Source organism: Harmonia axyridis, chromosome 1 (genome assembly GCF_914767665.1).
Source record: "Harmonia axyridis chromosome 1, icHarAxyr1.1, whole genome shotgun sequence".
NCBI classification, from domain to species: Eukaryota; Metazoa; Arthropoda; class Insecta; order Coleoptera; family Coccinellidae; genus Harmonia; species Harmonia axyridis.
In genome coordinates this window covers 31314898-31331442 of record NC_059501.1, presented here as the reverse complement: position 1 = coordinate 31331442, position 16545 = coordinate 31314898, and the positions used below count along the sequence as shown (strand labels likewise).

The 16545-nt window shown below is 34.1% G+C and overlaps 1 protein-coding gene across 2 annotated transcripts; it reads right to left on the bottom strand.

The window, feature by feature from the left end:
• Positions 1-4180: 4180 nt before the first annotated feature.
• LOC123670768 (juvenile hormone esterase-like) lies at positions 4181-12201 on the bottom strand. Of its 2 annotated transcripts, none has more exons than XM_045604315.1 (8): positions 11901-12201; positions 11429-11569; positions 8193-8364; positions 7943-8134; positions 7259-7443; positions 5369-5710; positions 5171-5318; positions 4181-4520 (listed from the first exon to the last, which is right to left on the bottom strand). In XM_045604315.1, exons 1-8 carry the CDS (start codon positions 12042-12044, stop codon positions 4207-4209), a joined length of 1638 nt encoding a protein of 545 aa, XP_045460271.1. In that variant the 5' UTR covers positions 12045-12201; the 3' UTR covers positions 4181-4206. The 2 variants fall into 2 exon arrangements, with proteins under 2 accessions (XP_045460271.1, XP_045460272.1); XM_045604316.1 differs by lacking the exon at positions 11901-12201 and adding an exon at positions 11807-11826.
• Positions 12202-16545: the final 4344 nt, after the last annotated feature.

Sequence of the window (16545 nt, the reverse complement as noted above, 5' to 3'; positions counted from 1 at the left end):
TTAATATAGTATAGATTATCCCTTTGTCGAAAAGTATTTTTTTGTTGGCACATTAGATTCCATTACTTACTGCGTTAACATCCTCAACCACATAGATAGGTCATTAGGTTAAGTATATTCTGTTGATTAGTTTGAGGTGGATGAGATGAAATTTTTCTATTATATTTTATGTTTAACTTTTTTTATTTTTTTTTGCAAAACTAATCAAAATCTTATTATGAGTAAGCAAACTTCTTTGGAAAGCTTCTTCAAGAGAAGGAACATTGATGCAGGCGAATCTTTCAGTTTTTCACGTTTGAATAAAGCAGGTGACACTTCGACAGGTGAAAATCAATTTTAAGAAAATTCAAAGAAAATTGGAAACGAATAACCAATATGTTTTTCGTTTATAACTCTTTATCCCCCCAATGCTTATATCTGGGTACGCCACTGATTCGAATTGTATCAGCTTGGGAGGATGGTTCGAAATAGAAAGATTAAGATTTAAGATTTAATTAAGGAGGTTCCGTTTCACTGCGACCTAATGGTCTATTGTACCCCGCATCAGAGCTATTCTCTCCATAACGTGATCTACAGCTCGCCTTCCAAATCCAGAGTTCCAATGAACTCAATCATCTGGAAAGGCTTCAAGGAGGCCAATTCCTCACTTCTACTAGTTAGTGTCCAAAGCAGATTCTGCGATGGCTAGGGATGGCAGGGCTTTCAATCACCAGGTGGTCCGGAGTTGCTTCCTCCTCCCTACAGAAACTCATGAGGTGTTTCGTAAGGTGACAATGCCTTGTGGGGAATCCAGTAAGGAGGTTTTTTGCTAAGATTCAGGTACTTCTTGGATTTCGCAGTCTCAAAGTTTCGAAGAAACTTTCTGGAATGATTCTACCCAGGAAGATTTCGCCAGAGTGTTTCTCATTCGGTTTTTTTCTTCTCCTGATACTCTTTCTGGTAGGTATATTTGCCTATACCACAGGAAGGTGAAAGGAGTTTGCGTCCTTTTCTTGCAAGTGTGTTGGCTCTTCTTTTCCTCTGATTCCTGAGTGGTTAGGAATCTAGACTAGACCTTGTCATTCTTACCTATTTCATTGCGTTTTCTTCGGCACTTCAATACCACCTTAGAATCGATGATATGTGAGCTCAGTGCTTCGATTGCAACCTGACTATGAGAATATATCGCTATATCACAATTGCTAGGTTGTTCACACATCTTTCTATTGCAAGTATTTGCCTGAAAGATACTCAGATAGCGGCCAGACGATAGTGAGTATTTGGTGCCAATCCCGAATAATCCAGCGCCAGTTTCCGTCGTGGTATTGGAACCATATGTGTACCATTTAATGGTATTCTTCTTGAGGAATGGGATTGTGGACTCCCTTTCCAAATCGTCTTCTCTGATTAGTATCGCAATGAAGGTTTTCTCGATGCTAATTTTCTTTATCATCTTGTCACTGGGAACATTCGCTGATAATAAGTGAATAGTCAGAGAGGACAAGACTCTCTGATTCCTAATTCACTCTTTGCCGGTTCCTTCCCTGGATAGTCTTAGAGTGGCCTAATAGACCACTCTCTATCACAAGATGAGATCTGCAATGATCTCTATTGCACTAGTTGGACTCGTTCTCATAGCTCCAGTGATACAAGCACAGGCTAACCTATGTATTGTATCAAGGGCTTCCTCTTGCTGTTCTGACTTGCTCTGTCATGCCAGACTGTTGCCCCAGAGGTTATCATGACGTACATTCACCGCAGTATTTGTGGGTTACATTCCCAAGTTTTACCAGACAGACAGTCATCAAGGCCTTTGTTGCTTTGTTAGCAATAACCTCAATGCGCTTCTTCCACATATGCCTACTATCTTGTGTTATTACCAGATATTTTACATCAGATGTTTGAATTTTGTTATCCAAACATCGTATTTTAGTTTCTTTCCTTGTTTTCCGGAAGTCATAGACTACGCCACACATTTAGGAATTGAGGTTTTTCCTCATTCAAAGTTCTTCCTCGATAACTATTAGAGTATTAATTTTAGGTATAGGGTTTGCTCGAGTAACCCCTACTAAATTTGTACGTAGAATTGACTGAAATAATAAAAAATAAAGGTTCTAATTTGGAAATCATGAGTTTTGATGAATTTGAGTTGTCCAAGTTCATGATCTTCTTATTAACTGTACAGGGTGGGCAAATTTCGATGTTTTAGCACTACAACTTTTAAACCAGAGGGGATAGACAAAATCTGATACCCCATTCTCGATCTCTTTTTCTGAGAAACTAACAAGAGTAGTATTCATTTTTCGCCACCTTCTTTTGTTTTAGAGTTATAAGCGAAAATTGGAAAAATGGCGATATCGAAAAACATTTATATCTCCGCTAATACTGATGGTAGAGCACTGAAATTGAAACCATTATACATGCACATTTTACGTAGAATCCAGTGGCGTGCTTGTCTTTTCGAAAGGGTCTTTAATTACGAAGCTACGACCCAAAGTTATGTTTTTTCAAATGGGAATACTAGATTTGTGTGCCATTTTTTGAAAGCTCAATTTTTCCTGAATTCAAAAATATATCACATCGTATGGTTTGTGTTGATATAAATAAGAGAAAATGGTCAAAAACCTTTTTTTATCTAAGAGTCCCAACATTTCTATGGTTTCAACTGTTGATGAGCACAGAAAAATTGAGCTTTCTATAACAAGAGCAGTGTCCTTCCGTCAATCTGATAATTTTTATGCTTTTCACTAATTTCTACGAAATTCGAATCTAGATATGTTTAATAAATTTTTATCTAAAAATTGAATTGAAAATAACGAAAAGATCCACAAGATCGAATGTTTCAATCGAAAGAGTTGTAATGAGATGGATGTATCAGAAGATTGTTTTTATAATACTCCAGAATGAATACGCACAAGTACCAATCAATTTTAAATAGCATATGAAACAACGCATATATGATTGAACTCAACAATATACTCGTAATTAGGAAGGGAATAAACAAGAAATAATATTTAACCTAATAATGACAACAGTGCACAGTCGACACATCTTCTCGATATTTCGCACCGAATTCAATAGATGAATATTGGAAACTGTGTTCAAGCAACCTAGGAAAATTTCTCTGAGTTCATTTATATTTTCGAAACTATTTTTATGAAATATATCTACATTCGAATTTTGTAGAAATGAGTAAAAAGCATAGAAATAATCAGATTGACGACAGGACACTACTCTTGTTATAGAAAGCTCAATTTTTCTGTGCTCATCAACAGTTGAAACCATAGAAATATTGGGACTCTTAGATAAAAAAAGGTTTTTGACCATTTTCTGTTGTTTTTTTAAATACAAACCATACGATGTTATATATTTTTAAAATCAGAAAAAAATAAGCTTTCAATAAATGGCACAGAAATGTAGTGTTCCCATTTGAAAAAACATAAGTTTGGGTCATAGGTTCGTAATAAAAAACCCTTTTGGAAAGACGAGCTCGCCACTGGATTTTACGTGAAAAAGTGCCTGTATAATGTTTCAATTTCAGAGCTCTATCATCAGTATTAGCGGAGATATAAATGTTTTTCGATATCGCCATTTTGCCAATTTTCGCTTATAACTCGAAAACAAAAGAAGGTGGCCAAAAATGAATACTACCCTTGTTAGTTTAGTTTCTCAGAAAAAAAAACCGAGAATGGGGTATCAGATTTTGTCTATCTCCTTTGATTTAAAAGTTGTAGTGCTAAAACATCGAAATTTGCCCACCCTGTACATTGTTTATCCAAACTGCAAACAGTCTTATAATACAACGTATTTGTAGAATCGAAAATGAAAAAGGTTTATTCGAAAAAAAAAATTTTCAGCAGAAATATTCAAAGCGAGTCTTCATTCACTCATCAACCGTTGAGTTTTTACCCGAAGTTTGGCTTATTGCTGAAATTGTCATAAAAAAACTATCTAATGATGCAATAATATATTGGGTGTGCTATTTGAAATAAGGAAGTAGTAGTATGTTGTAAAGATCTGAAAATATTTTAGAGAGAAAGATCATTGTCTCAAACCCCAACATACAAATTTTCAGAACAAAATTATGATAAGTTTTCCATAAACGTCTAATAATCTATCACGGTGAATCACCCTGTATCTCATTTCTCAATATAGATTAATGATAATGATATAGATAAATCTCCCGCAAAAAAAAAACTGATTACTTCATTCACAGATATATTTGTCTCATAATTTAGATTTTGAAATGTTTCTATATTTGTGAACATCTTCCCAAAATTGCATTCTTTCCATTAAAGGTTCGGTCATGGCTTTGAGTTCCTCACCGATTTCCAAATAATTTTTCGAACGGTTTGAAAAGGTTTTCCACGTGACTGGTAATAAAGGATCAGCATGAGGTGAATTTGGATTTCCGTATCGAGCAAAATTCGTCCATAGCCTGCAAAATCTTCTCACTGCTTTGTCTTCTATACTGTCTGGTTCTATTTCTCCGTTTAGTTGTGTTTTGAAGAGGTAGAATAGGTCGTCAGCATGGCAAACACCTGAAAATATGAATTATTTAAAAGACAATGACGAGATAATATTTTTTATTATTTTATTTATTATTTTATTTTATAATATTATTCTATTATACAGAGTGATTCATTGGTGAATGGGCGAAAGCTAAGGGTAGATAGATGACACTGAGGCGAGTCAGATTATCCTATATTTGAAGGGTTTATCTCCCTTTATAACCAAGATACAGAGTGTTTCATTCATTTTGTCAATTTCTCCAATTATCCATAACTTTCGAACCACCCTATATATTTTCATGATATTTTGTACGTCTAGTTAGTTTGAGTTTCAAACTTACTAAACGTAACTATAAGGCACTGATGAGGAAAAATTGCAGGATTGAATTCAAAAATTCCGAAACGTACGTCTGTCTTTATGTTAATTTAGTTATTCAATTTGTTAACTGTTTACCCAATTTGTAAAGTTTTAGTTATTCTGAATTTTCTTTTGGTTGATTATCAATTTTTTCATTTTTAGAATTGGAATTATATTCAAAGCCAAATATATCATGAGAGATAGATTATTGTGAAGGAATAGACACAAAGTTGCCAATTTTTTATATTTATATTGAATATCCTTCATCAAGTAGACTCATTAAACCTTTATAATTTCTAAGTGGATTTATCATCATACTTACCTGGTGATTTTATACCAGCGAATGCTTTGAATAAATTCAATGATGATTCTATTGTCATTTCATACAGATAAACAGGTTTCGTATTATTATCAGCCTGTGCTATAGCAGATCTATAAATATCTTTGATGAAAAAATTGTCTGACCATAACTGAAAATGAACTTTAAGACTATTTTTCAAAAATTTTCTTACGAATTCACCTTGTAGGAAAGATCGATATCACATTTATCAGGATCTTGGTCTCCAAAATAGTACTCCATAATTTGATTTGCTATTCTCATGGATAACGCTGTTCCTTTTTTGATACCTAAGTTGACAGGTACTGAATTCTCAAGTTGCGGTATTAATTGCTTGAACAATTTCTTGTGGTTTACATGTACCAGCATTCCTTCCCTTGAGTTATAGCCCATCATAATAGGAACATGGTTATATTCACCCTTTTCTAAAATATCCATTGGATGTTCTGAAAGGAAAGCCTCTTCTTCTTGATTTGGGTCTTCTATTATAAATCCGATAAAACGTATTATACTAACATCCCAAGGCTAAAATTGAAAGAATAATAGTGATATATTGTTTCGTACTCATTTGTTGCAGATAAAACTTTTCATTCATTCATATACTGCCTCATAATTTTTTGAATATACAGGGTGTTTCCTAAACATGCGGCAAAAATTCAGGGGGTTGTTCCTTGGACTATTTTAAGCATGTTTTGTCCTTGGATGATTTTTGAAAAACGTCTTTGTTTCGAAGATACAGGGCGAACAACATTTTCCATATTTTTAAAATTAATAATAGTTTAAATAAAAATGCGAACCGCACTGTGTTTACTAAGTAGGTACAATTTATTTTTAAATTTGTTTAACAACATTCCAATTACTAAAAACGGCCAGTTTTTTGACTAAAAATTGATAAGGGCAGATGGTAAAGGAATACAGATTAAACACGGTTTTCATTTGAATTCGTTTTGTGATGTATTAGCAATTAACATTTTATCTTTGACTATTATGAATCGCTATACAAACATGCTTGTATGCTGGCTAGAGGTGGTCATTTTCAACAGTTTTTGTAGGTTGAGTTGAATTTTCATGTAATTTTTCATAATAAAATGTTATTATCTGAAATTTTGTTTCCCCTATATCTTCGAAACAAATAGGTTTTTCAAAAATCATCAAAGGACAAAATATTCTTAGAATAGTCCAAGGAACAACCCCCTGAATTTTTGCCGCATGTTTGGGAAACACCCTGTATATCTAGCAAATCGAAAAAGAATATATTTCAGCAAATTGAAAGAATTGATTATAGTATTCAAATGGGCCGGCGCGAGTAATTTTTGCGCCTGAAGCAAAGAATTTTTTGGCGCACCTGCTCAAAAAGCATCCATAACAACAGCACCCACTCCGATGAACATTCTCTTCTGATGAATAATATTGAAATCGAGTGTAAAAAAATAATTGAATTCTAGTGAAGGAAGAAAATTTAACGCCGATGAATAATGCGCAAGTACTATAGTTGATTCTCACATCCACATGATACTGCGTTCGATCAAAAATGAATACAACTTTTGTTAGTTTCCCAGAAAAAGAGAACGATAATGGGGTATCAGATTTTTTCTATCTCCTCTGATTCAAAAATTGTAGTGTTAACATCGAAATTTGCCCACCCTCTATATGCAGCTTAGTGAAGGCTGTTTGGAGATTTTTGTTGCAGCTTAAGCTTAAAATCGTATGGGACCATGTATACACATGATACCCACACCTTACAATGATAATTGTAGAAGTTCAGGCTGTTACAAAGGTTTGCGAAACATACCGACACGAAATCAGAGTTGTTCATAATAATCTGAAATGCATTTTGTCAGTGGAAATTTTGAAATTGAATACCAAAAATTATTTTCATCCCTGATGGTCACAAAGTTTCCTCCACCTTACATATCTATATTTTTGGAAAATATTTTTGAGAAGTAGTACATGGGTTTTTTACGCATAAATCATTTTATGAAAAATTTACGCGAGTTTTATGGTTCACTGGGTATATTTTTTCACAAAGTTTCATACGTAATATGATATTCAATACCAAAACGTCACACTTACATCAGGAAATGTTTCTTGGATTGCGAATAGATCTTCAACAGGTAATTCTTTCAACCTATTAAAAATCGTTCTTTCATCACATCCTTCCATATTGAGAGCCTTGGCAATTCTGGGGACGATATTCTCCATCTGTGCCCAAATGTTCAACGCACAACCACTTTGCGCTATTGCTTTATGGAAAAGACCTGTAGCAAAATAGATGACATTGACATAAGGAGCATTACTTGCGTCAACTAAGGTTTGAGCGTGAAGAATGGATAATACTTTTTCCTGCAACTGCTATGGAAATTTGCATATCCTTCATAGCGCACTCAATTTCAAAACTATGTATTGCTCATACTGTGAGAAATATTGTTCCACACGGAACTTTGTCCACACCTCGCTTGGTAGAGCAATGAAATTGGACTCTTGAGGAGTCGTTTTTATGAAAAAGAAAGAAATGAACAGATTCTGTCAACGAAGGCCATTTAGAATTAAATTAGGTACAATACTTGAATTATTTAAATTTGTGCAGTTGTCGTAAAAGTATAGTGTGCAACATGTGGAGAAAGTCCTTTTCTCACTCGTGTGTTTGCGGTACTCGCCTTTCAGGCTCGTCTCACGCTCGTAAAAAAAGTTGGACCCCACTTGTTGAACAATATACTATTTATTGAATTGTAGTCAAATTAAAAGTTTATTTTTCACCTTTCGCCATAGGAGATAAAACTAGTAAATGAACTGAAGCTGCACCCGCACTCTCTCCAAATATGGTTACATTTTCTGGATCTCCGTTGAAATTTTTTATGTTCTTTTTTACCCATCGTAACGCTAATACCATGTCTTTCAGCCCTGCGTTTCCTGGTACCCCTAATGTTTTGTCCTTGAAGTGAGAGAATCCTGAAATATTAGCAATTTTGATTAATGCTAAACCCTTGAAGGATTCAAATCTCGTTACCTAAGAATCCTAACCTGTAGTTGATAACTACGATGACTACATCTTCACGAATCAAATAATCAGGACCAAATATGAATTTTGAATTTGAACCAGATGTGAAAGCTCCACCGTGAATAAAAACCATAACTGGTTTTAAGTCAAACGTCACTGTATTCTTATTCTTTGAAGGCAGCTGAAATACATATAAATCAAAAATATTATTGTAAATATACTGAATCAGTTGAAACACTGTATATACATATAGGCGTACAACTTTGCTTCCGCCGTTTTTTTTATCCGAAATTCGAGGCTTTATTGTAAAAAACTCGTAATACATTTATGATTCAAAGTATTGTCCATCGCTGGCCACTACTTTCTTCCATTTTTCAGGCAGCGTAGGAATACCGCGTTAAAAAAACTGGTCGTCTTTTGAAGTGATCAACGAATCTATGCAATTTTTTACTTCTTCATAAGATCGGAAGTGCTGATCATCCAGGCCGTGTCTCAATGATCGAAACAAGTGATAGCCCGAGGGAGCAAAGTCTGGAAAATATGGTGGGTGGGGTAGGACTTCCCATTTCAACGTTTTCTTGTATGTCTTGACCATTTTCGCAACATGGGGTCGAGCATTGTCATGCTATAAAAATCACTTTATCATGTCTCTCGTTGTATTGCGGTCGTTTGTCTTTCAATGCTCTGCTCAAACGTATTAATTGCGTTCGCCTGTTATTGTTTCAGTCGGTTTTTACAACTCATAATACACTACGCTGAGCTGGTCCCATCAAATACTGAGAATGGCCTTGGATTCTTAAATATTTGGTTTGGCCGTCGACGTGGAGCCTTGCCAGAATATCCCCTTGATTTTCTGCACGTAGTGAACCATTTTTTCGTCTCCAGTCATGTTGCGATGCAGAAATCCCTTTCGTCTTTGCCTTGCAAGCAGCTGTTCACAAGAAAACAAACGCCGTTGAACATATCCCGGCTTCAACTCGTACGGCACCCAATTTTCTTGTTTCTGAATCATTCCCTTGTCTTTCAGGCGTTTTGAAGGGGCTTGTTGCGTCACACCCAATGATCCCTCCAAGTCTTATTCCGTTTGACACGAGTCTTGGTCAAGTAATGCCTCCAATTCTGCATCTTCGAATTCTTTAACTTGTGAAAATTTCATAATTGTTTTTTTTATTACATCTATTTTATAATTGTACCAGTTCTCAATGAAAATATTTTTTTGACATCCGCCTATTGGATGAATTTAAGCTCGAAAATAATTCCAGCCTCCACAACTCATTCGTATTATATGTTGATATATTTTTTTTTCTCAAAAACCGTGAATTTTATCAAAAAATTACAGGAGACCCAATTTGTTGAGAATTGATCAGTCTATCCATAATTAATTTTCTTAGTGTTAAATAAGAATATAGTAAGAACAGTTATTGAGAAACAAGATTGAGGGGTGGCTTTTTTTACTCCTTGGAATCATAGACGAACACCACCAAATATGTTATTGAATGCCTTCTTGCCCACATAAAACGTCAGCTTAATTTCATTTTCGTAAAATTCTTGGTTTTTAAGAAAAAAATCAAAAACTACTTTTCGGGCGCTATTTTTAGGGGGCCGTAACTAAGGAACCTCCAACTAAATGTTTTCGCAACTATTTACATACACCCTATATAAGTGCGAGTACTTACCGATAACAAATACTGCATCAATTTATTATAGCAGCAATACGCGTTTCAATGTTATATTTACGTGTTGTTAAGTTTTCGAGAAATTAATTTTTTTACTATGTTTCTTGTTTTTTGCTTTTACAACTCATGTTCGTATTCTTGAGCTAAATTATCAATGTGCTATAGCAATTGATTTTTGTGTCAAGTTTCACGCCAAAAGCTACTATAAAGCTGAAAAATATTTACTGGAAATTTTGTTATACTGTATCTCAAAAGTAATCACGTTTGTGATATACAATGTGTCCGTAAAGTATGGAACAAATTCATTTTTAGCTAAATAGATCATTTTAAGAAATAATCCTGAAACACGTCGATTTTTTATTTTAATCCACAGTATTTTAAAATAATAATCTAATATACGGGAGAATTACTTTCGAGTAATGACGTCACTGTCATTTTTTTCAAATGGAACACCCCCATTTCGTCTCAATTTTCCGATTACTCTAGCTGAGCTGATTTTAAAAATGTATCACATGTTGATTCTAATTGGTACAGGGTGGACAAAAATACAATTTTTTTACAGTTTTGTGTGTGCTCATAAAGTAACGCGTAAAATTCTTTATTAGTTAAATTAACAATATTATCGAAAATACTTATTGTCCAGCGGCAATTGGTTTGAATGTAACACCCTGTAGTTTGTTGCATTTCTAGATTAATTAAAATGTATATAAATAAGAAATAATTTCTTTCATATTCTGTCTGCTAGACCACAAGTACCAAGCATGTTTGGAAATAGCTCATTTTTATTAATCTAGAAATGTAACAAACTACAGAGTGTTACATTCAAATCAATTGGCGCTAGACAATAAGTATTTTTGATAATATTGTTAATTTAACTAATAAAGAATGTTACGCGTTACTTTATGAGCACACACAAAACTATTGTATTTTTGTTCACCCTGAACCAATTGGAATCAACATGTGATACATTTTTGGAATCATCTCAGCTAGAGTAATCGGAAAATTGAGACGAAATGGGGGTGTTCCATTTGAAAAAAATTACGGTGACGTCATTACTCGGAAGTAATTTACCCTGTACCTATATTAGATTATTTTTTCAAAATACTGAAGATTAAAAAATCGACGTGTTTCAGGAATATTTCTTAAAATGGTCTGTTTAGCTAAAAATGAATTTGTTCCATACTTTACGGACACAGTGTAGGTTGATATTAAGTTTTTCCTCAAAAAGGCTCCAAGAATCGTCCACTAAATTATTAGCATAAGAAACATTCTATATGCATAAGAATCATAAGAAAAATCATGATTGAAAAATCGAAACAAACAAACAAAAATTCCTGACTCGAAAGTGGTTAGGACCAGGATTTTGCGGTGGAAAATTCCACCCTGTATTTGTATTATAAAAGAAGAGGAATTGGAAAACTTGAAGTGATTTTTAGCATAGTTTTATACAGCAAGACAAATTTGTTATCATGTGTAACTCTATATCTGAGTATTTCGACCTTTTGAACCCATAATAGATATTGAGCAGGATATTTATTACTCTTGATTGATAAGTTCAGTGTATCTCACCTTTGGTGTATAAACGTTTAAGTAGAGACAGTCCTCCGACCCTGATTTTTCTTCTGAGTTTAACATATCCCTCGCGTAGCATGGATTTCCATCTTCTTTCACTTTTTTGACCCCTATCCAAGGCTCTACTGGTTGAGGAGCCTGCAAAAATAATTGGATAACTCGAAAATTGTCGAAATTTTATATAAATAACGTTATAAACGTTTTCGAAAATTTTCGACAAATGTTCAACAATATAGCTTCAGAAGTACAGGGTAAAAGGTATAAATAACATAAAAACTTCTGTGAAATCCAAAGACTTAATTCAAAACTGAGCGAGTTCATTTTTCGGGAAATACAATAGATATGGCAACATAGACCGAAGACAGTACCCCATACCTCGAAGCAGGAAGTTCAACATCCAGTGTTATTGATTCAATTCAATTACGTCAACGACCCTGAACTAGACGTGAAGACATGAGATGTTGCCCACCTTAAAACGGAGATCTCCTAGAGGTGGTTTAGCGTAAGGAATCCCTTGAAAACTGAAATAACTCTTTCCTGGATCATCCTCATTCTCACATATATACCCCTCTAAAATTCCACCCTCGACTTTCACTTGTGGATCGGATATCATTTTTATTCCGTTATTGTCACTAACTTGAAACGTTTCACAAGGCAATTATTATTTATGTTATGTTTTCACCAAACACTGAAAACTTGATATGCTACTGATAGTATCACTAATGTTTATTTGAGCTATTCAAATATATAGAGGATTCCGTCGGATTCAATATATCAAGTTTTTCTGTGGGAACAGATACTCGAAGTGAATTTCGGGGCGTTGCCACGTTTAACCGATTTTCTGGAAATCCTAGATTATTCGTCAATGGAATTGATCTTTTAAATTTTACGAGAATTTGTTTTCTTTTTTTTATCAATGTGAAGAATTGATTAAATAACTATCAACCTATCAATAAATATTTGTGCTCTTTTGAAATGTGGAAGCCTCTAAAAAATAATGATTTTTATGTATATTGAAAGGTGATAATTATATCAAGCAAACTCTATGTTTTACACTATATGGGTACTTCCATTAACTCACAGAACACTTGTATGAAAATAGAGTATTACACAAGTGTATCCAGAGCCCTCTCTTGCAGTGGGGTGACATTTTCTACTTTTTCCAAGAAATCCGAATTCCTAAAAAATGTAGGTATTAATTAATTTTTCAATATCACTAATGATTTTTTCTATCAAGTTAACTAGTGTTGGGAGTGGGCGCATTCGGATTTAGAATAATGGTTCATCCGCATCATTCGATTGTTTTACTCAATCATCTTAAAGAAAAAAAAACAAAATGTGCAAGCGCTTTATAAAGATGAAACTCAGCTGAAAAATCTGAAACCGGTATTCAATTCATATAGTTTAATGTTAAATCATTGGAATTCAGTAGAGCACGTTTATTGTTTTTTTTTCAGATTCCACCATTCCTAAATGATCTATTATATTTATATTATTATTTATATTATATCGGGTTTATGAAAACTATAGTTTCAGGTTAAAATATTACTTCAATATTATTGCACATAGGTACGAGAAATCCATTTGGGGATTTCTTATTCATCACTGATTTATCATCCTGCTCACTCTTTTTTCATTGATTATTGATGAAAAAATATCAGCAACAATATCATCTTATTTTCATGTGCTGGTATTCTTTCATCAATCATCAATGAAAAAAGAGTGAGCAGGATGACAAATCAGTGATGAATAAGAAATCCCCAAATGGACTTCTCCTACCTATGTGCAATAATATTGAAGTTAATATTCTAACCTGAAAATAGAACTTAAATTAAAATTAGATGTTTTGAAGCGATAATACAAGAATAAAAAACATATAAACATAATTCCTTGCTAAAATCTAGGTTAAGTGAAGTTAGGCGTTAAAATGTGCTAGAATACTGACCAATGCCAACTTCTTTGAAAATCCCAAATGTTGAGTTAGAATTTGATTCCAGCTGTAGCGGTAAGAGGTAGTCGAAATAAAAAGATCGTAGATGTCATGTCATACAATATGCTTAGGTATTTGTAAACATAACGCCATCGAAATATTACTCGATTTGTGTCTGCATCATGAAATTATTCTAGAATAAACATGTCAGTTTACGAGTCAAATTTCGTCATTTACGGGATGTTTTAATTTCTGCTTCAATATGAAGAAATCTGCGACTGAGGCTCATCGAATGCTCTCAAATACCTATGGTGAGGCTGCTATTAGTGAAAGAACGTTGAGAGTGGTTTCAACGCTTCAAGAACGGTGATTTTGACGTCGAAGACCAGCATGGTGGTGGAAGAGAGAAGGTTTTCAAAGATGCAGAATTGGAGACATTACTTGATCAAGATTCGTGTCAAACGCAACAAGAATTGCCAGGATCATTGGAGGTGGCGCAACAAGCCATTTCAACAAGGCCGCATTACAACGAGAGACATGATAAAGTGATTTTATAGCATGACAATGCTCGACTCCATGTTGCGAAAGTAGTCAAGACATACTTAGAAAAGTTGAAGTTGGTCCTACCCCAACTGCCGTATTTTCCTTACCTTGCTTCCTCGGACTATCACTTGTTTCGATCAATGGCACACGGCCTGGCTGAGCAGTCTTATGAAGAAGTAAAAATTGGATCGACTCGTGGATCTTTTCGAAAGATGACCAGTTTTTTCAATGCGGGATTCATACGCTACCCGAAAGATGGGTGAAAGTATTGATGGAAAATACTTCAAATCATAAATGTATAACCAGTTTCTTACAATAAAGCCTCGTGACCATTATAGTGAATAAATCAAATGAAGTTCGTAAATGAGATGAATGAGTTTGAGTTCCCTAAAGATGGCTGTTCAAAATTTCGTTTTCCTGATAATTCCAGAACTACGAATGCGAAGGGGATGATATTTATTTGAAAAATAATATTCTAAAGTTTCTTATAAATTTCAATAGTGATAGCGTCACCAGAAATATAAAAAATTCAATAAAAATATTGAAAAAAATAAAAAGCTCGTTGTAGATGTAGAATTGAATTTTCAACCTTTTTTCTCGAATGGTTCCGAGAATTCATACAAAATAATAAACCACAGTTGGAGACTTATTGTTGAATCCGAACAATGGTCCATTGATACTCGTATTTAATGATTTTGCAAAATATGATTGAATTGAAGTGATATTTTAGTCAAGATAAGCCGGTGATTTTTCATTTCTGAGAATTCATTCAGACAGCTAAAGAAGATAATATTTTATGTGTAAAAATACGAGTGGAATTAATCGTGAAACCTTTGATGGGGTCAAGTGAATTAAGCCGCATAATTAAATTTTTTCGAGTAATATTGATAAAAACAAGCATACAGAGACAAAGAGTAAAAATACAGGGTGTGGTCACTACAACTTCATCATAATGTTATATCTACTGTGAACACAAAACACTTCATAAGGAGAAAAATCTGAATGAAAAAATTTGAATAAGTGAAACATAGTTTCATGAAACAGTTGATTGCTCATCTAGCGAAGCAGGCAATGATAAATTGACCATTAATTAATTTGTGAGGATTTGAAACTATGAGAAATTCATTCAATGAATATTTTCGAATTTTCGAAAAATTTTTCTTTACTTTATAGGACTTTATTATACTCGCGGGGGAGAAAGATTTAACTGTCTCTCAGGTCCAAGTAACCGACGTACCTGTCTGCCTTCAGAAGTTTAAACTTCTGAAACTCCAAAAAATAATATATATGAATTCCAAGTTTCCTAAAATACTTTTGAAAAAAAAAATTTTTTTTTTTTTAGAAAATTTCTGCCACCACTTCACCACCGTCTGCCGTTTCATTTTTGAATAGCTATAAGAGTGTATTTTGACATATCCAAACGGCAGCTCTCCTAAAATACTTTTTTAGTTCATCAAATTTTCATACCTTTCGCTCTTAATTGTAGCTGAGGCCATCGCAACTGCGCTTAGCTAGCTCCCATTTAATGGTCGGTAGGTAGAAAAGACTCACTGAGGAAATTTAGGCTTTCCTAGAATATATGTGGTCTGTCGTCCACTGGCTCTTAGACTATTCGATAGAATTCAGAATTTCTAGCCATTTCAAACATTGACACATTTATTCCTGGTGAGATGACACTCTCTGAGAGATCATTGAGAACATTGGTTTTTATCCAGACCCGACTATGTAATTACTTATGTGTTCAAAACTTAAAAATTACTCGGCCATAGAGCGTTACTTTTTTTTTTCATGTAACCATGGTTGTTATGCAGGTGCACCAAGTTCAATAACTTTTTTGGCATTGAAGATGCAATTAAATTTTTTCAAATCGAATTCGGACATCTGCTCGAATTCACTAAAAGAGAGGTACAGGAGGAGACTTTTCAGTTCATACATTTATATTTCTTATACCTCAACAATATTTGTTGTTGGTTGTTTTTTTAGAGCTATAGAACTTTAAATTGCAATAAAACAACGATGGATTATTCGATTGAGATGAATTTTATTTATCCGCAAGATAATCTTGTGCACACAACACCATGGAAATTTCAAGTTTCTAGGATTTTCCGTTGTCGTTAGGGATTTACGGCTTGACTTGATATTTAAGCTAGTTGACTTGGGCTTGACTTGATATTTATTCAAGTTCAAGTCAAGTAGTAATTTTTCAATATCAACTCAAGTATTTATTTATCAAGTATTTGACTTGATATTGAAAAACTACTAAAGGGTGTTTTTTTTTAGAGCTATAGCTTTAAATTGCAATAAAACAACGATGGATTATTCGATCGTCATAAATTTTATTAATCCGGAAGATAACCTTGTGGCATTACATTTTAAATATGATTTCTGGCATATGACCGCCACGGCTGGCTCGGATGTAGTCCGATCTGGACGTCCCATTTTCGATGACTTTTTCCAACGTTTGTGGCCGTATATCGGCAATAACACGGCGAATGTTGTCTTCCAAATGGTCAAGGGCTTGTGACTTATCCGCATAGACCAATGACTTTACATAGCCCCACAGAAAGTAGTCTAGCGGTGTTAAATCACACGATCTTGGAGACCAATTGACAGGTCCAAAACGTGAAATTAGGCACCAAAC